The 22,462-nt window shown below is 43.5% G+C and overlaps 1 protein-coding gene across 1 annotated transcript; it reads left to right on the forward strand.

The window, feature by feature from the left end:
• Window positions 1-1,908: 1,908 nt before the first annotated feature.
• Window positions 1,909-22,243, forward strand: LOC137097143 (C-type lectin mannose-binding isoform-like). The gene is made up of 8 exons (XM_067468525.1): window positions 1,909-2,021; window positions 5,009-5,159; window positions 5,651-5,733; window positions 7,296-7,363; window positions 11,166-11,260; window positions 15,847-15,991; window positions 20,353-20,463; window positions 22,182-22,243. Exons 1-8 carry the CDS (start codon window positions 1,909-1,911, stop codon window positions 22,241-22,243), a joined length of 828 nt encoding a protein of 275 aa, XP_067324626.1.
• The last annotated feature ends 219 nt before the right edge of the window (window positions 22,244-22,462 follow it).

Genomic DNA, 22,462 nt, shown 5'->3' on the forward strand with positions numbered 1-22,462 from the left:
AGGGCGGCTTACAGAGGAAGGCACAATTTGATGCCTTTGTCGCATATACATACATATATAAAAGCAATTAAACAGTTACAAATTAAAATTAAAATCATCAATACAAAACAATACAATAACACAATAGTAAACTAATCCTGAGCTCAGCGTTCGGAGTTCCGTAAATCCATTCCGTCTCGTCAAATTCTAGCTCGTCATCAAGTCTTTCTTTAGTTGCCAGAATGTCCAAATGCCTGGTCCCTTATCCAGGTTTTCAACTTTTTCCTAAATGAAAGAAGGGAAGTTGCTGATCTAATCTCCCTGGGGAGTGAGTTCCACAGGTGAGGGGCCACCACCGAGAAGGCCCTGCTCCTCGTCCCCACCAACCTCACTTGTCATAGAGGCAGGGTCGAGAGCAGGGCTTCCCCAGAGGATCTTAGACTCCGAGGTGGGACGTAGAGGGAGATCCGTTCGGACAGATACACATAAGTGTTGTCACTAAAGTTGGGGTCACCCAGTGTGGGGAAGAAAGGCAGCCCTGAGAAATCCCATAAACCAGCACCACAAGGAATCAATTGGGCTTCACGATGTAAGCAAAAAAGAAAGAGGAAGCACTTGTTCTGGGTGGAAGTCTCTTTTATTGTTTATTTATTTATTTACTATACTTGTATGCCGCCTTTCTCAGCCTTATCGGCAACTCAATGCGATTTACAACAAGTCAGTACACATAACAACAAAATACAATTTAAACGTCAAAACAGCATAAAACCACAATAGAAGCAATATGTGACGGCGCAAGTGGCGCCACCTAGGTATAGAACTGTTAGTTGCAAGATTTAAACTGTTGTATCATGCTTAATCCTGCCCCTTTTACCCTGCTTATGTATAGTTGTATGGATTGGTTACTTATAGATGTCAATCAGTACTGTTTGGCTCCACCTCTTCCTGCAGGAGGGGAGTGCTTCGTTTCTTTTTCATTCTGCCATCAGAGTTTGTACCAGATGGACATGAGTAAGAGACTTGATTCTAAAAGAGCCTGATTTAAGTTACCTCTTAGCACCAGTTCTGAGGTTTTTTACCCTTGGGACTCATGCTTTATGTCCAGATCATCCTGGAAAACATTGAGGAGACCCAAGCACCTGCAAACCGGTTTTTTTGGCACCAAAGGAAGATCCTGAGTCTTCAAAACATAGGCCATCTGAACTGGTTGTGGTTTGCTCCGGCATTCACAGCCATTGAGGAAAGAGGAAACTTGGTGAGGCTTCTCAGCTTCAAACCCCTTGGACCCAGGACTAATTGAGACTGTAACATATATTTTCCTTCACCCCTCTAAAGTTTCCAGCTCATTGCTTTAAGAAATAACTCTGTGATCAATAAAACTTATTTTGAGTTATTTACAGCGTTTTGGGTTTTTGAGAGTTCCAGTTTCCTATAGGAGGGCAAGAAGCAATCCCTGGGGGGGGGGGGGATGCCAAGTCCATCCCTCCTTCATTAACAATAATAGCCCCCAAGCGCAATGGCACACAATAAAAACAATAAAAACCCATCATCATCCCAGCAGCAGATGGTCTCCCATTGGTGATTTTCATTTGAAAAAAAAATGCAACTCTAGGTCAGTGTCTGGTTTGGTCTAACAAAACAACAGGGAGAAATGGAAGGTACTCCACTTAGACAGGAAAAAAATGAAATTGTGAGTTATATGATGGATGACACCTGGCTTGGAAGCAACCCAAGTGAAAGGGATCTGGGAGTCTTAGGAGACCACAATCTGAACAGGAGTTAAAGGTGTGATGCAGCAGCTCCAAAAGCCAATGTGATTCTAAGCTGCATCCATAGGAATATAGTGTTTATGTCAAGGGGGTGCTAATCCTACTGTCTTCTGTTTTGGTCAGAATTCACATGGAACCCTGCATCAAATTCTGAGCAAAGATGTCCAAGAAGGAGATGGACAAGAGGGAATGGGTCCAGAGGAAGGCAACCAAAATGGCCAAAGGTCAAGAAACCATGAATCCATCTCAGGAGCAGCTGAGGGAGCTGGATAGGTTTAGCTTGGAGAAGAGAAGGCTGAGAGAAGGAGACATGAAAGCTATGTTTAAATATCTGAAAGAATACCACCTTGAGGAGATATTAAGCTTGTTTTCTGTTGCTGTGAAGACTAGGGCACAGTGCAATGAATTCAAGGTGCAGGAAAAAACATTCCACCTAAACACCAGGAAGAACTTCGTAAGAATTGTTTGGCAATGGAATATGCTTCTGCAGGAAGTCTGGTGGAGAGTCTGAAGATTTGAAGCACAGGCTGGATGGCCATCTGTTGGAGGTGCTTTGATTCTGTGTTCCTTCATAACTGAAGGGGGTTGGACTAGATGGCTCTTGGGGTCACTTCCACCTCTATGATTCTATAATTTTATGCTCTAGCCCTGAGCTATGAAGCCTCCCCAAATTCAGAACTGAATGCTTGCATTGGGCCAAATGTCCTTCCATCAGGTTCATAATTTCGTCTCCCAGAGCTCTGTAGGAGCCCATAACCATCGCATAAAGATGATGGGAAGATGTCTCCTGATGTGTACTCCCAACATCTGGTGTTAGGGACCCCCAATTGAGGGTCCCTGCATTGGATCCAGTCACAAGAGGCAGAAAGACAAACACCCAGTCTCAGGAGAAGTACAAAAACAAGGTTTGTTTAGTCGTAATCATGATGAGATGGCCAGCCATACCAAACACGCAGGTCTTGGTACTTTCAAGAGGCTGCCGTGCCAATGCCTCTCAGACGCACATTATATAGACAAGACTCTTTGTCACTGCAACAAAAGTTATCCAACTACAAACTACCACCTAGGCTTAATTCCTTATTTAGCACATTGACTAACTAACTTCTCTAATTCCTTATTTAGCACATTCACTAACTGACTTCTTTAAATCACATGATTTCTTGACAATGGAAAGTACAAGACCCAAATAGCTCTTTCCCCCATATATCATAATAGATACTTTGTCAACGTTTTAGCCTTCTGCCTTAACTGTTTTGTGAAAGCTGTTGATTGGACATGTTTCTTAGGTATTTATTTATATATTCATCGTGTCAGTGCAACCAGTTGATTATATTACATTTCTAACAGAACAAAGCAAATAAAACAGACAAAATACGAAAATTGTGAGTTTGGTAGTTGATTAAATGTCCTTTGACCAGTATCTGGCCACTTGGAGTGCTTCTGGTGTTGCTGCAAGAAGGTCCGCCATGGTGCATGTGGCAGGGCTCAGGTTGCATTGCAGCAGGTGGTCAGTGATTTGCTCTTCTCCACACTCACATGTCGAGGATTCCACTTTGTAGCCCCATTTCTGAAGGTTGGCTCTCATGGTGCCAGAGCGCAGTCTGTTCAGCGCCTTCCAAGTCGCCCAGTCCTCTGTGTGCCCAGGGGGGAGTCTCTCATCTGATATCAGCCATTGGTTGAAGGTTCTGGGTTTCAGCCTGCCACTTTTGGACTCTCACTTGCTGAGGTGTTCCGGCGAGTGTCTCTGTAGATCTTAGAAAACTATTTCTTGATTTAAGTCATTGATGTGCTGGCTGATACCCAAACAAGGGATGAGCTGGAGATGTCTCTGGCTTGGTCCTTTCACTATTGGCTGCTACTTCCCGGCGGATGTCAGGTGGTGCAATGCCGGCTAAGCAGTGTAATTTCTCCAGTGGTGTAGGGCGCAGACACCCCGTGATAATGCGGCATGTCTCATTAAGAGCCACATCCACTGTTTTAGTGTGGTGAGATGTGTTCCACACTGGGCATGCATACTCAGCAGCAGAGTAGCACAGCGCAAGGGCAGATGTCTTCACTGTGTCTGGTTGTGATCCCCAGGTTGTGCCAGTCAGCTTTCGTATGATGTTGTTTCTAGCACCCACTTTTTGTTTGATGTTCAGGCAGTGCTTCTTGTAGGTAAGAGCACGGTCCAGAGTGACTCCCAGGTACTTGGGTGTGCTGCAATGCTCCCGTGGGATTCCTTCCCAGGTGATCTTCAGAGCTCGGGATGCTTGTCTGTTCTTGAGATGAAAGGCACATGTCTGTGTTTTAGATGGGTTGAGGATCAGCTGGTTTTCCCTGTAATAGGCAGTGAGAGCACCTAGAGCTTCGGAAAGCTTCTGTTCGGTAGGTGCTAACCACAAATGTTCCAGACAAGATGGACCCTTAATAGAAGCTCATTTCTAAATACAGAGGGGGTACATTTTTAACTTCGATTTGTCTAGTTTCATGATTATTGCCCTATCACTGGGAATCATATTTTTTTTTCCTTTCCATAATGTGGCATTCCTCTGGCTTTATTGACTAATTAGTGAGCTGGGTCACTCTCATGTCAATGTCACAGAATGTTCCTTGGCCAGAGAGGAAGTGGGGACAGAGTCATGAGGACTTGGGGATGAGGCCAGTTGTTGCACCTGAGTAAAATCACCTTACTTAAGACACCAAAGAACACACCAGCAGTAATCTTTATGGTTTATTAAAGAAAAGGTAGAAAGTTCAAAAAGGCAAAAGTATATATTTCAAAAGATCAATCCAAGGTAACATAGGCAAACAAGATCCATGAAGACACAGGCAAGGCAAAGTCCCATAAGCAAACAGCAAAGTCCTAAAACATGAACATGAAAGCTGCAAGATAAATCCAAAGTCTCCTGGTTGAAGCGGGAAGTTGCTCTGACACTGAGGCACATTCAAACAGCCTGTTTAATACTCTTTGGACAACACAAAGGCATTCCTATGGCCCCGAGCCTCCCTCTCTCACCTGCTAGCGATCCTGACACTCCTTTGAACCATAAATTCCAACCGATTGGCTCGATCTAAACCTCCGGCTTCAACAAGGTCAATTCCCTCGTTAGTGCTCTTTCCCTCATTATCTGACTAAGAACTATCTGGCTGAGAACCGTCCTCCCTTCCTGAATCATGCACCTGGCTCTCAGTAGTTTCACTTTCAACAGCATCATCCCTTGCTGTGGGAAACAACTCAATTTCTGCCCCCTGTTCCTGGTCTTCTTCGTCTAACACAGGGCCATCATTGCTTTGCACCTGACTGTGAGTCTGAATCCCATCATCCCCATCAAAATCATTGACACTATCACTCTGAGATTCCAGCTGAGTCACAACACCAGTGGAGCCAATGAGGTCTTAGCCGAAGTGGACCATCTGGACACTGTCATAGTACACTGATCCAGGCCATCTTTATGATCCAGATTTGCCCTAGATTCAGTGACACAACCTTAATCATGCCCAGACTATCCCCAATGAATCAACTGTCATGGGAATCAATTCATGGATGGTTCCAATTAATTCCATGATTCTTATCTACTCAATAGATTTCCACCAATTGCCTCTCTTTGCACCACACTTTTCTCTTCCAAATTACGAGGTATATAGATTTCTGCCTACTTCCCATTTCTGAAATGAATGGCATCAAATCCTCCATGCATTAAATGTCCCTATGCCTCATTAGGCCAATTGTTCAAACTGAAGAATATAATGTTCTGTTCATGATGCCATTATGTTTGTACTTCTTGGTTTCTTGGTCACTGCTTAGGAGGTCTACTTTCCAAGATAAAACATCAGGGTTGGTCTTTCAATTAGTTGTTGGAATTGCTGGTTGCCATTAAGTCTTAGTCTTTCTTGACTACTTAGGTCCATAAAAGACCTAGAAGGATCTCTCTCCTGGAGAGAAGGAGGAAAGGCTGCTGCCACTTCAGATGCGCCAAGTGGGAACCATGGGATGGACAATGACGTAAGTGAACTCCACAGTGGAGAACTCTTTGAGTCCTCCAGTCATTCTGGAGAAGAACTGTAGCAAGACATCTATAGAGTAATTTGGAAGGGGAAAATGGCACAAAGAAAGGCAGTTGGATAGAAAACAGATAAGCCCTAAGGAATCATAGCTATGTGTTGACTTCCCACCTGACTATTGATTTAATGGTGATACTCTGTTAGAGATTAAGACTGTGTCTGCACTGCCCATGTAATTTGGGATGAATCTGGGGCACTAAGGTGGCACTGGATCAACCATGATGATAAATATTTATAATATCTTATATCAGTGGTTCTCATCCTGGGGGCCCCAGATGTTTTTGGCCTACAACTCCCAGAAATCCTAACAGCTGGTAAACTAGCTGGGATTTCTGGGAGTTGTAGGCCAAAAACATCTGGGGACCCCAGGTTGAGAACCAATGTCTTATATATTTATATATGATGGCTCTCAGAAGCACTCATCTGCATCAGTGTGCAGATGGTCCAATTCAGATCACATTTGGCCCATTAACCTCATGACCAAGGAGTGACACAATGATGGTCCATCTCATTTCCAGCTGATTAGCTCACTAAAAGGGTGATGATGGCAGTGTGTACATGTGGACAATGTGAGCTGAAATGAGCCTGATCCAACTGTCCATGGGGTCACGAACTTAGTTTTGTTGTTGTTGTTGTTCATTCGTTCAGTCGTCTCTGACTCTTCGTGACCTCATGGACCAGCCCCCGCCAGAGCTCCCTGTCGGCCGTCACCACCCCCAGCTCCTTCAAGGTCAGTCCAGTCACTTCAAGGATGCCATCCATCCATCTTGCCCTTGGTCAGCCCCTCTTCCTTTTGCCTTCCACTTTCCCCAACATAATTGTCTTCTCTAGGCTTTGCTGTCTCCTCATGATGTGGCCAAAGTACTTAGTTTTGTAGACATTCCATAATATCCCCCAACTTTGCTTACTGCAGAGTAACTACAGGCCAGGCATGTAGCCGGGGGGGGGGGGGGGGCTCGGCGGGCTTCAGCCCCCCCCGAAATTCTCATGGTGGTTCGCGAAAAGGCCTTACTGGTGCATTATTTAAACTGTTATGTTTATTAATATCATGATTTGATCACCATTCTCAATATATCCCATATGTATGGGGGTATTGGGGTAATGATACAAAAGGTTTGCTAGGCTAGACCCTCTTTCACTCAGACTCAGCCCCCCCGAAACTCAGCCCCCCCCCCGAAACCCCCCCTGAAAATTTTTTAGCCCCCCCCCCCCCCCCCCCGAAACGAAATCCTGGCTACGGGCCTGCTACAGGCTAAGGGGCAAAAGATCGAGGTTCTTATTGGAAGTTGTAGTGCATCATGAAAACTACTAGTGTTGGCTCCGAAGTGAATGTAGACTCACCCAAAGCGACAGGATTGTGTCCAAGGCTGATGGCCATTTGAGATTTGCTTTTGATGAATAATTTTAAAGAAAACTCTCCACTTAACTGATATTTCTCCTTCTTGTTGTCTCTCCCTTCCTCTTCCTCCCTCCCATCCTTTCTTCCTCCCTTTCTTAGTACAGATGTGGATTGTTCTCCCGCTTCTACCTATGCCTTTTGGGTCTCCACACCACCAGCTTTTTAATGCACAGTAAGTTTCTATTGGCTTCCTAAGAATCTAGCCAGAAAAAAAAAATACTGAACATACTCCCAGTCTGCTATTTTCGGTGTATCTTATAGGGGTGTGGGAAATGGCAGAAATCCTTCAGTTGCTAGACTACAACTCCAGTAGCCTTCATCATTAGATATCATTACTAGAGCTGACGGGAGTTTTGATAGAGTAACATCTGGAAAACTTCCATTTGTTATGTTCATTTGAATGTATCTATCCTACATTTGAATGTAGAATAGATACAAGGCTGCTGGCTATGAGGTCTAACATTTCAGTCTTTTAATCTTTTCCCAGCCTCAGTACCACAAGGGGTGTTGGGTTGTAATTCCCATTATTTCCAGTCCACATGGCAGATAATGAAAAGTGATGGGACTTGTGGTTCAATAATTTCTGGGGACCCAAACTGCTTAAAAAGTAAAGATTACTCAACACCGTGTTAAATAATTATAATTGGCCCGCTGTCTCCATGGATTCTCCATCCATGGATTCAACAGTCCTTTTGAAATGGCGAGGAGAAGGTTTGAGGAAAAGAGACAAAAGAGAGTTCCTGAGGTCCGTAAAAGCATGGTTTATTCTCGGTTGGTGCCAACTGGATATGGACCCTGCTGGTATTCCAGGAAACAGAGTGCTGAACAAAAGAATTGCCTTGGTTTATATACCCTTTAAAATAATATGCATGCATCATACAAGCATCACAATGTATGTCACAAAATTTTACTTTTTAATTGACTTCAATAGCATATTTTAACTTTGATCTTCCATTAAGCACATTTATCTAAAGAGCTGCTTATTAGCGGACCATCCTGTACCCCATAGCGCCAGAGTGTCTGCACCCAGCTACTGATAGCAAGGACTTCCATCCATCTTAAGATAAATCCCTCCTGAAGAAGCCTCTTGATAGCAAGGCTCATTAATCTTATGATAAGCCCTGCTTGGTACCAAATGGAAGGGTCTCTTGATATTTGCCAGAAGCCTTAGACATTCCTTTCCTAGACCTTGGCCTATTTCTGGCCTCTAGTTTGCAACTTTTAAGAAGAGAATATTTTCCCAAGTGAAGTAAAGTTCATGCATACATATCCCTCTGTGATTTCATATATATTTTCTAATTCCTATTTCTAATATGGTTACATCCAATATATATTTTCCAATATATGTATTATGGATTTCCATCATCCCTTCATCACTTTGAAAGCAACCATAAGCCTGATGTGACCTGTAATGAAAACGAGTTTCACACCTTTGGTTTAGGCCTAAGAGTTAGGGCTCCTGGGAGCTGAAGTACAGCCCTACTGGTGTTGGGTAAGACTGAACTGTCATAGAATCATAGAATCATAGAATCAAAGAGTTGGAAGAGACCTCCTGGGCCATCCAGTCCAACCCCATTCTGCCAAGAAGCAGGAATATTGCATTCAAATCACCCCTGACAGATGGCCATCCAGCCCCTGTTTAAAAGCTTCCAAAGAAGGAGCCTCCACCACACTCCGGGGCAGAGAGTTCCACTGCTGAATGGCTCTCACAGTCAGGAAGTTCTTCCTCATGTTCAGATGGAATCTCCTCTCTTGTAGTTTGAAGCCATTGTTCCGCCTCCTAGTCTCCAGGGAAGCATAAAGCAAGCTTGCTCCCTCCTCCCTACGACTTCCTCTCACATATTTATACATGGCCCTCATCATATCTCCTCTCAGCCTTCTCTTCTTCAGGCTAAACATGCCCAGCTCCTTAAGCCGCTCCTCATAGGGCTTGATCTCCAGACCCTTGATCATTTTAGTCGCCCTCCTCTAGACACATTCCAGCTTGTCAATATCTCTCTTGAATTGTGGTGCCCAGAATTGGACACAATATTCCAGGTGTGGTCTAACCAAAGCAGAATAGAGGAGTCGCATGACTTCCCTAGATCTAGACACTATGCTCCTATTGATGCAGGCCAAAATCCCATTGGCTTGCATCAATAGGAGCATAGTGTCTAGATCTAGGGAAGTCATGCTACCCTACTGTCAGCCCTACTGTCTCTTCTAAGTAAAATACAGAGTTGGAATAAGCCCCAAAACTGAGCAGCAGAACAAATGGACAGCAAACCATAACTTCGGTCAAAAGTTCTACCAAGCCCAGCACTGCTTTCAGTCCAATATATTCACAGCATCGATAGTAATAACATTTATTCCAAGGATCAATGCCTGCAAGTACCCAGAGCAGTCCTATAAGGGCTGCTGTGCGAAGGAGGAGGCCAGCCTTGGCCAACTAGCAGGGAAAATTCCCATCGTACAGGGGGTTTCTGGGAAGAAGAAGCCCCCTGCCACCATCATGGCTGGTGGGAGAGTGCCCCCACTGCAACGGGCCATTGCCCGGTAAGTTGGCCAATGCATATGTTGGACAGCCCTTTAAGACCCAAGATAGAACCCTCATTATGCCCCCCAAATAGTCACTTCTTTCCAGGATGAGTAGGAACCCTTGGGTTCAGTTCTGAAATGACTACTGTTAGTTCCTTTAATACTCTTGGATGTAGTTCATCTGACCCTGGAGACTTGAATTCATTTAGAGTAGCCAGATAGCTCTTTGCTTTCTTTTCTTTTCTAAACATCTTCAGGGATGTTGAGGTGTAGGGATAGTTAGCCGGATCAGTTGATGATAACAGATGGAATTTACAGTTGCAATCCGATACATGTGTGCTTCATTGTCCTCTTTTCCTTGTCTCAGCCACACTGCCTGGGGATGGCTATCCTTTTGAGGGATTCTGCTGGTCTGATAGCTCCTCTTTGGCAGTTGCTGTATTGACCCATTGCAGGGCACTTGAAAGACACTAATTGTTTGCTTTTCAGCAACTACTGGAGCTCCAATTACACTGCTCAACGGAGAAAACGTTGCGGGCCTGAAAATAGTTGTTCTTTTATGATTTTGGGGTGCTGAAAATGAAAATGACATTTAAAAATGTATATTGGCTCTAGTTTTTATGATATAAGCAATCACGTGATCACGTATGGTTGAAAAAATGCATGTTGTGATTTACACTATGGAAGATTCTAGAATACTCTAGAAAGTTTGATGATGCAGTATGAGTGCCGTGTGCAAAAGCCAGAAAGCCCTCTATAAAGCCAGACTTTTGAACGGTGAGGGTCAGTCAGTTGAAGACTGATACAGTATCCTTAAACATCATTTGACATGGTTCTTTTTACTGTAGTTATGCCTCACACGTGTGTAAATAAAGCCCTATGGAAAAAAGAGATCAAGGCCAATGGACTCCGTCAATGCTGTCAGACTACTGCTGGAGCCTTGTAAGAGACAATCCTTGAATACAAAAGAAAAGTCAAGAGAAGCAAACAGGATAGAAACTAAAGTCACGATTAAAGCGACATTTAAACTTTCAGACTTTTCAACTGCATTAGGCCTACTCATAGAGTTTCTTGCTGCACAAACATAAACAATAGACTAATTAAATAAATATTTCTCATGTATAAACTATTGGCAATATATTTTGACTAAAATTTAGTAAATATTCGCGGTTTATATACATGCAGTAAGGTTAGGCGCATTATCATAATATTAACGAATTACCTATTGTGGAGAAAATTGAAATAGCTGTTGCATAAAAACCAGAGCCAATTAACACATTTAATTATTATATTTGAATTCAGCATGTTAAATTTATTAAGAAATGGCACATTTCGTTTCCGTAACTGAGAAAAACTGAAAAATTGTAGAACAGTGTTATCTTGCTTTCATAGTCCAGACTTGAAGTCTTCCAGTTGAGCCATTAACTATAACCCTGACTTATCCTTCACCATCTTAGGTGTTCAGGCAAAAACTTGCCCGAGTGGCTGGCTGATCTTCGGTAACTCATGTTATGGGGTCTTCAAAACAAAACTCTCATGGAGCCAAGCAGAGGTAAGATGGTTCCCCCTGGGGATTATGGGAAAGAAAAAGAGGAAAGAGCACCTCCTGGAATAGAAGACCTTCAACAGATAATGAAGGGATGGACCCTTGGAGAAGGCCTTTTTGCAGGTTGGAGATCAGCCACCAAAAAGGCCTTCTCTGGGAGCCCCACAGAACTTCCCAACAAAGGACTCTCAGAAGAGACTGAGATCAACACCTTCCTCAAAAACCTCACATTGCAGACCTTACCTCACATTGCGGATCTATAGGAGCATCTACACTGTAGAATTAATGCAGTTTGACACCACATTTACATCCTTAGCAGATGACATCAATCCTCAAGAGCCTTCTCCACAATTTGGAAAGATTTCAGAGAAGAAGAAGATTTAAGACAAAGGGTGCACCTACATTATAGAACTAATGTGGTTTGACACCGCTTGAATTGCCACGCCTCAATGCTATGGGGTCCTGAGAGTTGTAGTTTTTTAAAGCCTTCAGCCTTCTCAGCCAAAGAGTGATGATTCTGTAGCATTGAGCCTGGACACTTCAAGTGGTACGAGACACAGGGTTTGTCACACACCAGGGTTGGGAAAGCCATTCTGAACCAACGTCACACACCAGAGTTCTGTATAAGCAAGCAGTTTATTGAAGAATAAAAATAGCTTCAACAAAAGGATAGAAAAATGATCAAAAGTAGTATAGAGTATTGTCCACAAAAGAGTCACTTAAACATGGAAAACAAGCATCCAAACATCAAGTTCAGGAATCAAGAATGTCTAAAATTTATTTATTTATTTCAAAGTTTTCTATATTTATTTATTTATTTATTTATTTGGTTTACTTTTACCCCGCCCTTCTCACCCCGAAGGGGACTCAGGGCGGCTTACACATCCAAGGCACAATTCGATGCCCATAGCATACATAATACACAATAATAAGCAATAAAACAAAATAACAAATTAGCAAACAACAACAACAACAATACATTGCATCTAAACCCGTTAAAACCAATAAAACCAGTAAAATTTCATACAAACCGATACAACCGCTTCTTCCTTCTTGCCAGTCAGTGTTCGCTATCTCATGGTTCAGAGTTTTCTTCCACATTTATCAATCCACATATATCAGTCCTGCCGGTCCTAATTGCCTGGTTGTCCTATCTAGTTAGCAGACTGCCCGAAGGCCTGGTCCCACAACCACGTCTTTGTCTTTCTCCTAAAGGACAGGAGTGATGTCGATGCCCTGATATCCACTGGGAGTGAGTTCCACAGGTGGGGGGCCACCACTGAGAAGGCCCTGCTCCTCGTCCCCACCAGCCTTGCTTGAGAAAGCGGTGGAGTCGAGAGCAGGGCCCCCTCAGATGCTTCTCCCCGAGCTTCTCACCTCTTAGAGGGACTCAGCCTGGTTTACAACCATAAAAACATACAATCAGTAAAATATCATAGTTCATAATTACGATAACACATTAAAAATAACAACTATAAAACCATGACAAGATTCAAAGGTAACAAGAGTTTGTTATTTCAAAATAATCCAGGACAACAAAACCAAGGACACATGAAAATATAGAAACAAAACTTGAGCATTAAATCCAAACCATGAAAACTTACAGGAATATCCGCATGGATGTAAATCCAAGGCACGAGACATGAATTGCTCTTTACACCAATTTATTTATTTATTTACTTCATTTATATTCTGCTTTTCTCAGCCCTTAGGTGACTCAAAGCGGTTAACAACAGCAAAATTCAATGCTAAACATTAGGGCTGGGCAACCACGGAAAAATTTGTTTCTAAACTCAATTCGTTTTTAGGGGGTTTTTGCGTTTCGATTTTTAAAAGAATTCCGATTTTTTTCTTTAAAAAAGTTCGATATTTACGAAATTTCGGAAATTACGAAACAATTACGAATCTATTCGTTAATGGCGGACGCAACCGCGCAATACGCTAAAAAAACCTCCAAATGGGACCGGGGGAACTTCTGAAGCTTCCCTCTCCCTCTGTTGTTGACTGTTGGTGTGATAATTATATATATATTTTTTTCACTGATTAAACAAACAACAACTATAAAACTTGCACCAGACATGCGGAAATAATAACGAAACAATTTCGAAACGATTTCGAAACAATTACGAAACAATTACGAAACGAATTGAAAAATTCGTTTCGATTTTTAGTTGCTCCTGAATGGTTCAATATCGCTTCGTTATCAAAAAAATAACGAATTAATAACGAATTACGAAATTAACGAATGAAACCGCCCAGCCCTACTAAACATTACAAAACAATTGGGACAATTAAAACAATAGCATAATAACAATTAAACATCAATATAACAAATCATTCGCATCTCATCAGCAGAATCAGAATCCAATCTCATCATTCATTATTCCGTGTTCCTATGTTCAGTTATACTGCTTAATCGAATGCCTGTTCAAACAACTCCAAAATGCCAATAAGGAGGGCATTTCTGTATATCTGTAGGAAGGGCGTTCCACAGTTGAGGGGCCACCACTGAGAAGGCCCTGTCTCTCGTCCCCGCCAGGCGTGCCTGTGATGCAGGTGGGATTGAGAGCAGGGCCTTCCCAGATGATCTTAATGTCCTAACTGGTTCATAGGAGGAGATGCGTTCGGACAGGTAAGTCAGGCCAGAACCGTTTAGGGCTTTATAGGCTAAAGCCAGCACTTTGAATTGTGCCCGGTAGCAAACTGGCAGCCAGTGGAGCTGGCACAACAAGGGGGTTGTATGCTCCCTGAGCGTCACTCCTGTCGAGCGTTGGACCATTTGAAGCTTCCGAGAAGTCTTCAAAGATAACCAAATGTTATTTCTTCTGAAGACACAATTTCAGTTGCTCTCATATATAGTAAAACAAAACAAAACAAAACCCATGCCTTTTCCCTTGAGAAGACTCGGGAGGAGCCCTCTTGTCAATTAATCTCTGAGAGCAGCGCTTCTCCCCGGCCAGATGCCTTTGTCGACAGACCTGACTCTATTGAAAGAGGACTCCCCTGGATCTCCAATTAAAACATTCTTTTCACATTATGACCTTGACTCCCTTGGGAAACCTAACACAAGACTATCAGCCTCTTTCTCTGTCTGTACTGGCACATCTAATGCAGGCTTGACCATCCCAGAATCTTCATCATGGATAGCAACACTCTCCAGTCCAAAATCCCCATTTCCAGACCCCTGTGGGTCTGTAGGATCTTGCATACAACAAAAATACCACTTGTATAACATAAACAATAATATAATTCAACAACAGTATATACACATGCTGCACTGTTAACCTCACAGCGACAACAAACAATATGGTGCAAATCTTTAGCTGTCCATGACCGGTTTCAGCCTACCTCAGGCCTTCCTCTGGTGGACTGAAATTAATGTAGAAATTTATTTATTTATTTATTTGGTGCATTTGTTAACCGCCATTCTCAGCCCTTAGGGCGACTCATGGCGGTGTACAACATATAAAAAGGCAATTTACAAAAAGACAATTACAAAACAACATATTAGCAATACAACAATTATAAAGATTACACTAAATAATCCCCTTCGTCTCATAGTAGAATCGTAACCAATCTCATATTCCTTGTTCCATTCCAGTCATCTTTACCACATTATTATAGCACTTAATTAAATGCCTTCTCGAACAGCCATGTCTTAAGGCTTTTTCGGAAGGACATAAGGGAGGGCGCCTGTCTGATGTCTGCAGGGAGAGTGTTCCACAGCCGGGGGGCCACCACCGAGAAGGCCCTCTCTCTCGTCCCCGCCAGACGTGCCTGTGAGGCAGGCGGGATCGAGAGAAGGGCCTCCCCAGACGATCTCAAGGTCCTCGTGGGCTCATAGGCCAAGATGCGGTCCGAAAGGTATTTTGGGCCGGAGCCGTTTAGGGCTTTGTAGGCCAAAACCAGCACCTTAAATTGGGCCCGGTAGCAAATCGGCAGCCAGTGGAGCTGGGACAACAAGGGCGTTGTGTGCTCCCTGCATCCTGCTCCAGTTAGTAACATGGCTGCCGCGCACTGAACCAGCTGAAGCTTCCGGGCCGTCTTCAAGGGCAGCCCCACGTAGAGAGCGTTGCAGTAGTCAAGGCGGGATGTGACCAGAGCGTGTACCACCGTGGCCAAGGCAGACTTCCCGAGATACGGGCGCAGCTGGCGCACGAGCCTGAGCTGTGCAAATGCTCCCCTGGTCACCGCTGAAACCTGGGGGTCCAGGCTCAACAATGAGTCCAGGGTCACACCCAAGCTGCGAAATCAATGTTTTACTCCAGTAGCATACATATAGAACATCTGTATCATTAAATATCATAAGTTACAACACATTTAAGTACTTACAAAGTTATACACTTGAACAAATTCTCCTCAGGGGATACAGATATTTTTGAGTCAGTGGTATCTACATCAAAGGAACGAAATGTGGCTATGAGAGTAGGATCTTGGTCATTAGGCACGGAAACCTCAGGCAATGCAACCAGTGCAGGCTGAACCGCTGCAGGGTCCCAGCTGTAGTCTCCTGTTGATTGACTGTTTGCTGAGTTTTAATTCCATTTGGCAGCACATCCCAAGTAAGACCCTTTTCTCTTGATCTCGTCCAGATTGCCTGCCAATCGTACCACCCAAAGAGCCACCTCGTCTCTATTCTCTCTGAGCCGGAGGGGCGGATGCTGAGCCGATTCCTTCTGGACAAAAACAGTCGGCTTGGCAACATGTGGATAGGACTCTCTGACCCCAACGGGGTGAGTGTGTGGATCCTGGCTGTCTTCTCTCCAAGGGACAGATCTGTGTACGTAGGGTTTAGGGGGTGGAGGAGGAAGGAAAATGGCTGGAAGCAGGAGAAGGAAGGAAAGGATTCCATGTGATCCAACACTTTGAAGGAAATTATTCTTCTCAAAGTTTGGAACCCAAGCCCTATGAGACACAACTTACAGATCTAAATATGTTTAGCTTGCAGAATAGAAGGCTGAGAGAAGGGGATGTGAGAGCCATGTTTTCTCCTACTTTGGAGACTAGGATCCAATGGGTGCAAATGAAAGGAAAAGAGCTTCCACCTAAAACTTAGAAATTACTAGGTTCCTGGGTTATTGTAGGTTTTCTTGGGGCTATATGGCTATGTTCTAGAGGCACTCTCTCCTGACATTTCGCCTGCTTCTATGGCAAGCATCCTCAGAGGTAGACCTCTAGAGCACTGGTTCTCAACCTTCAAATTGCTGTGACCCCTTAATACAGTTCCTCACATTGTGGTGACCCCCAACCATAACATTATTTTCTTTGCTACTTCATAACTGTAATTTTGCTACGGTTATGAATCGCAATGTAAATATCTGATATGAAAGTTGTATTTTCATTCACTGGGCCACATTTGGCATAAATGATATAATAATAATAAAACATTATTTATACCCCGCTACCATCTCCCCAAGGGACTTGGTGTGGCTTACATGAGGCCGAGCCCACAATACATCAATACAAGTAATAACAATCACAATACAAAGCAAAGCAATTAAAATAAATCTCATACACAAATAGCATAAACATAAACAAAACCACAATGCACATTTAAAAAATACCCGATACACCCAAATTTGAATACTGGTGGGGTTGGGGAGGAGGTTGATTTTGTCATTTGGGAGTTGTAGTTGCTGGGATTTATAGTCAACCTACAATCTAAGAGCATTCTGAACCCCACTAATGATGGAACTGAACCAAACTCCCATGACCAACAGAAAATGCTGGAAGGGTTTGGTGGGCATTGGCCTTGAGTTTTGGAGTTGTTGTTCACTTAAATCCAGAGAGCACTGTGGACTCAAAACAATGATGGATCTGGACCAAACTTGGCATGAATACTCAATATGCCCAAATATGAACACTGATAGAGTTTGGGGAAAATAGACTTTGACATCCGGGTGTTGTAGTTGCTGGGATTTATAGTTCACCTACAATTAGAGAATTATGAACTGCACCAATTATAGAATTGGGTGAAACTTCCCACACAGAACCCCCATGACCAACAGAAAGTGCTGTGCTTTCTGATGGTCTTTGGTGACCCCTCTGAAACCCCCTCGCGACCCCCCCAGGGGTCCCGACCCCCAGGTTGAGAACCACTGATCTAAAACTTAGAAATTACTAAGTTCCTGACAGTAAGAGCTGTTTAGCAGTGGAATACCCTTCTGCCTCAGAGTCCAGTGGAGTGTCCTTCTTGGAGATTTTGAAGCAGAGGCTGGATGGCATCTGTCAGGGGTGCGATTCCTATGTTGCAGAAGGGGGTTGGACCAGATGGCCTTCAGGAGTCCCTTCTAACTTTAGTGTAACAGAGATTGCCACGGAGTCCAGTGAAGTCTCTTTCTCTGGGGTTTTTTTTAAAGGAGAAACTGGGGGAACGTAAGTTGGGATGTCTTGGATGGTGTCTTCCCACCAGGCAGAATGGGAATGGATCAGTTGGCCCTGAAGTCTCTTCAACTCTAGGATTTTATTATTCTATATTCAAAGTGTTGGGCAAGATGAGTTTGTCACAGCAGAAGCCCTTCTGGGAGATATATTTTTATTTATTTATTTATTTACTAGCCATCCCCTGCCACACGTTGCTGTGGCCCAGTCTGTGTATATGTGTTTTGTGTGTGTATGTGTTTATGTGTGTGTATATATTTGTGTATATATGTGTGTTTGCATATATGTGTGTGTGTGTCTGTGTGTGTGCTGTCCCCTGCCACGCGTTGCTGTGGCCCAGTCTGTGTATATGTGTTTTGTGTGTGTGTGTGTTTATGTTGTGATTCAGGCCCCAAAGATTGCCAAACACAGCAGATAAAGGGTTAACAAAAGTCTTTAATGAGTCTTTAACAAGCTAGCAGCACTTAACCAGCAGTGCTACTTAGCAAAACAAAAGGACCTTTGTGCAGGTAAACAAAACAGAGATAAACCGGATTATCCCAGGACTCAGTCTCAGGAAAAAGGAAAGCTGGAGCAAAAACAAACAGTGGCAAAAGCGGAGTCAAAACAGTCCTTGGTCGGTAACGAAGACAGGCAACAAACAAAGTCCGGCAGGCAGATGATGTGGTCCAGAGACGTTCCAAAAATCAGGGGCAAGGTGAAGTCACTTACGAAGTCCAATCCGAAGTCAAGGTACACGAAGACAAGATAGCTGGATTCCCAGGACCCAAATGGAGGTTAGGCAGAACAAGACACCTGATTCAACGCTTTGTCCTCTGCAAAGCTAAACATCCCAGAACCCCCATTTTATTAGCAATCGTTATCGCTAGATTGATCCTCATCACTAGCATCTGGGTCATTTCCTTCAGCGGCTGGCTCGTTACTCTGCCATTTCTGCCAGCGCTGATCCAAACCAGGATCCTGCCAAGATGTACCTGCCTGCCATGTGTCTTGGAATCCCTCAAATTCATCACTAGACGTGTACATATGTCCTGAATTTCCCTAACCCGAGTCCAGTCCAATTCCTCCTCCATTTCCTCATTACTGGCTTCCAGTTCATCTGAACTGGAATTGTCAGCTGTATCTTTAAGCCTTTTACTCATAGTGTCTTCATCACTATCAGACTCACTGGCAACACGCTTTACTCCCCCGTAATCCCATTCTTCCAAATCCTCGGGTCCAAACCCTGCAAAATCTTCCGTGTCGCTAGGTGCCAAAATAATATTTCGAATACGCTTCAGCTGATGCTGATCCAGCTCTGACTCAGCATCACTCCTCCTTCTCCTACAACCGGTAGTAGTTTCACTGCCAAGACACTGAGCCTCAACAGTTTATGTGTGTGTATATATTTGTGTATATATGTGTGTTTGCATATGTGTGTGGGTGTATATATTTGTGTGTTTATATGTGTACATGAATAGTGTATATATGTGCTCTTGTCTATATGAATATTTCTGTGAATATTTGTGTGTATATGTATATATGTATATGTATATATGTATGCTATGTGTGTATGTGTATATGTATATGTGTGTATATGTATATTTGTGTGTGCATGCGTATATGTATATATGTGTGTATGTATATGTATGTGTGTGTATATATGTGTGTGTTTGTGCATATATATACGTGTGTGCGTATGAAGGTGTACATGTGTATATGTATATGAGTGTGTTTGTATATAGAATCATAGAATCATAGAATCAAAGAGTTGGAAGAGACCTCCTGGGCCATCATCCAGTCCAACCCCATTCTGCCAAGAAGCAGGAATATTGCATTCAAATCACCCCTGACAAATGGCCATCCAGCCTCTGTTTAAAAGCTTCCAAAGAAGGATCCTCCACCACACTCCCTCCGGGGCAGAGAGTTCCACTGCTGAATGGCTCTCACAGTCAGGAAGTTCTTCCTCATGTTCAGATGGAATCTCCTCTCTTGTAGTTTGAAGCCATTGTTCCATTGCGTCCTAGTCTCCAGGGAAGCAGAAAGGAAGCTTGCTCCCTCCTCCCTGTGGCTTCCTCTCACATATTTATACATGGCTATCATATCTCCTCTCAGCCTTCTCTTCTTCAGGCTAAACATGCCCAGCTCCTTAAGCCGCTCCTCATAGGATTTGTTCTCCAGACCCTTGATCATTTTAATTGCCCTCCTCTGGACACATTCCAGCTTGTCAATGTCTCTCTTTTATCTCTCTGGTGTATTTTTTGGGTTTTTAAGTCTGTTCCTCTGGGGGTTTGGGTGTGTGTGTGTTTGTGTGTGTTTTAGGGGTGATGGATACTCGCTGGACTGTTAGGTGTCTTGTGTCCAAATTTGGTGTCAATTTGTCCAGTGGTTTTTGAGTTATGTTAATCCCACAAAGGAACATTACATTTTAAAAATATTTATGTAATCTTTTATTTACAAAATTTCTACCCCGCCCTTCTCAACCTCCGGTTGGAGGGGGGGGGGGGGGGGCTCAGATATATGTGAGATGACAAGGATAGCTTTCATCCATTGAGATCTTCACCTAAAAGATGGAGATTTATTTATTTTATTTATTTAACCACAGCATATATATGGCAAACATTCAATGCCGGGACAAGAATCCATATGCGCGTACATAAACATTAAAAACATTGGTCTCAATATTAAAATACACCATTTAAATCCGAGGTGGTCCTTTTGCCTTTTTCCACAGGCAGAAAAATGGGTATGGTCCGATATGTCACCGGTGAACTACTTGCGTTGGGGTTCTGGACAACCGAAAAATAACCAAAGAGTGGGCAGCTGTGTTTATTTGGCAGAAGACCGTTGTAAGTAGTATTATGGTGGGGCGTAATAATAATTGATTTATTTGCAGTATTTATATTTCACCCTTCTCACCCCGCAGGGGACTCAGGGCGGATTACAATGTACATATGCATTGACACACAACGTATATAGACAGAAACTCAGAGGCTATTTAACAATCCAGCTTTTCATGAGGGTATCCTGGCCGCTAGGGGAGCTGTTGCTTCACCGTCCATTTGTGACACGGATGAAGTACTTCCTCATTCTTTGTGTTGCATCCCAGATCAAGAAACGAGACCATAAGATTAAATCCACCACACTGGACTGTAGGAAAAAACAATCCTTGTTTATTGATGAAAAATTGGTTACAAAAGAAAGTTAAATGCAAAGTCAAAAAGCCACAATAGAAACACAGCAGTCAGGAAAATCTCTGAACTTGAGCAAAATTCCAAAAACCACAATACAAGAACCAGGAACCTGTTAGCCTCTCGCTAACCATGAACTTGAAAACTAGAAGCCTCTGGGATTACCAGCCATGGAACTCAGGAATTCTGCCAAGGCACAGCCGCAGTCTCAAACGTTGCAGGCGGCCCCTTAAACCAAAGAAACTATTCCTTGAAACGCCCCTTGACTTTGAAGCCTGAGCCTGTCTCTCCTGTAATCTATTTGACCTTCGTAGGAACTGTGAATCACTCCTGTCTCTCGTTATCTGTTCCCTTCGATCCTCATTAAAAAACCCAGGTGGAGAGCTATCACGGCTGGATTCCAAAACATTTTCATCTGGCTGTTCAGTTTCATTTTCCCTGCCGCTGACCTCAGCATCAACACCAGTTTCCACATTGTCAGGGAAAACTACATGTTCAGTGGTTTGCTCAGTTGGAAATACTATCAGAGAATCAGGTTCACACAGATCAGGCTGAACCTCAACACTTTGCATGCTTGCTGGAGATTTTTATGGCCTCATAAATTAGTTAAATTAGCCTCCCCACATAAGTGGTACCTAAATTTCCTACTTGACAGATGCAACTGTCTTTTGGGCTGCAAAGGTTGACAACAAGCTACACTCACAAGATGATTTTGATCATGCTAAATCTTCTCCACTAGCCTTTATGTTCTCCGTTCTTATCTTACATGGTTCGCTGTTGCACAAAAAGCCAAAAAAAAAATGGCCACTGAAGCACATAAACCAGTTTAACTCCAGTTTAACTGCCATGGCTCAATACGATGGGGTTGTGGGAGTTGTAGTTTTACCATGTCTCAGGCCTTCTTTGCCCAGGAGCGTTGGGGCCAGGCATGTAGCCGGGGGGGGGGGGTGCTTGAGGGGCTTCAGCCCCCCCCCCCCCGAAATTCTCATGGTGGTCTGCGAAAAGGCGTTACTGGTGCATTATTTAAACTGTTATGTTTATTCATATCATGATCTGATCACCATACTCAATATATCCCATATGCATGGGGGTATTGGGGTAATGATACAAAAGGTTTGCTAGGGTAGACCCTCTTTCACTCAGACTCAGCCCCCCCCCCCCCCCGAAACTCAGCCCCCCGAACCCACCCTGAAAAAAATTCAGCCCCCCCCCCCCCCGAAACGAAATCCTGGCTACGGGCCTGGTTGGGGCCTTGCCAAACTACAACTCCCACAGTTCCATAGCATTGAGCCAGGACAGTGAAAGTAGCATCGAATTGAATTCACTCTACAATGGAACTGTACCCAACTTTTGTTGTTGTTGTTGTTGTCCTTCAGATTATGAGGTGTGGGGTTCTCAACCATGCAACGTGCCGATGAACTACATTTGCATATTGTGAAAGCAGCCATTCAGCCCGGCCTACTCTTGACACCCAGGAGGGGGCATCTACACTGTGGAATGAATGCAGTTTGACACCACTTCAGCTAGAGAACCACGGGAGTTGACAGTCGAACAAGGTCTTTATCCGTCTGACATCCAGAGAAGGGATCTGGACACAGCAGAAGGTTGTGCTGAATCAATAAAGCATTTAAGGCGCTGCTAGACTCGGTCCATTATT

Source organism: Anolis sagrei, chromosome 5, assembly GCF_037176765.1.
Source record: "Anolis sagrei isolate rAnoSag1 chromosome 5, rAnoSag1.mat, whole genome shotgun sequence".
NCBI lineage: Eukaryota > Metazoa > Chordata > Lepidosauria > Squamata > Dactyloidae > Anolis > Anolis sagrei.

What these genes read in the sequence shown, in the direction of transcription:
- LOC137097143 (XM_067468525.1), top strand. Translation starts at nt 1,909, where the DNA reads ATGTCCAAGAAGGAGATGGACAAGAGGGAATGGGTCCAGAGGAAGGCA. An exon ending in ACCATCTGGACACTGTCATA is followed by an intron (nt 5,160 to 5,650) that starts GTACACTGATCC and finishes TAAAAGACCTAG; the next exon opens with AAGGATCTCTCTCCTGGAGA. An exon ending in TCTCATGGAGCCAAGCAGAG is followed by an intron (nt 11,261 to 15,846) that starts GTAAGATGGTTC and finishes GATCTCGTCCAG; the next exon opens with ATTGCCTGCCAATCGTACCA.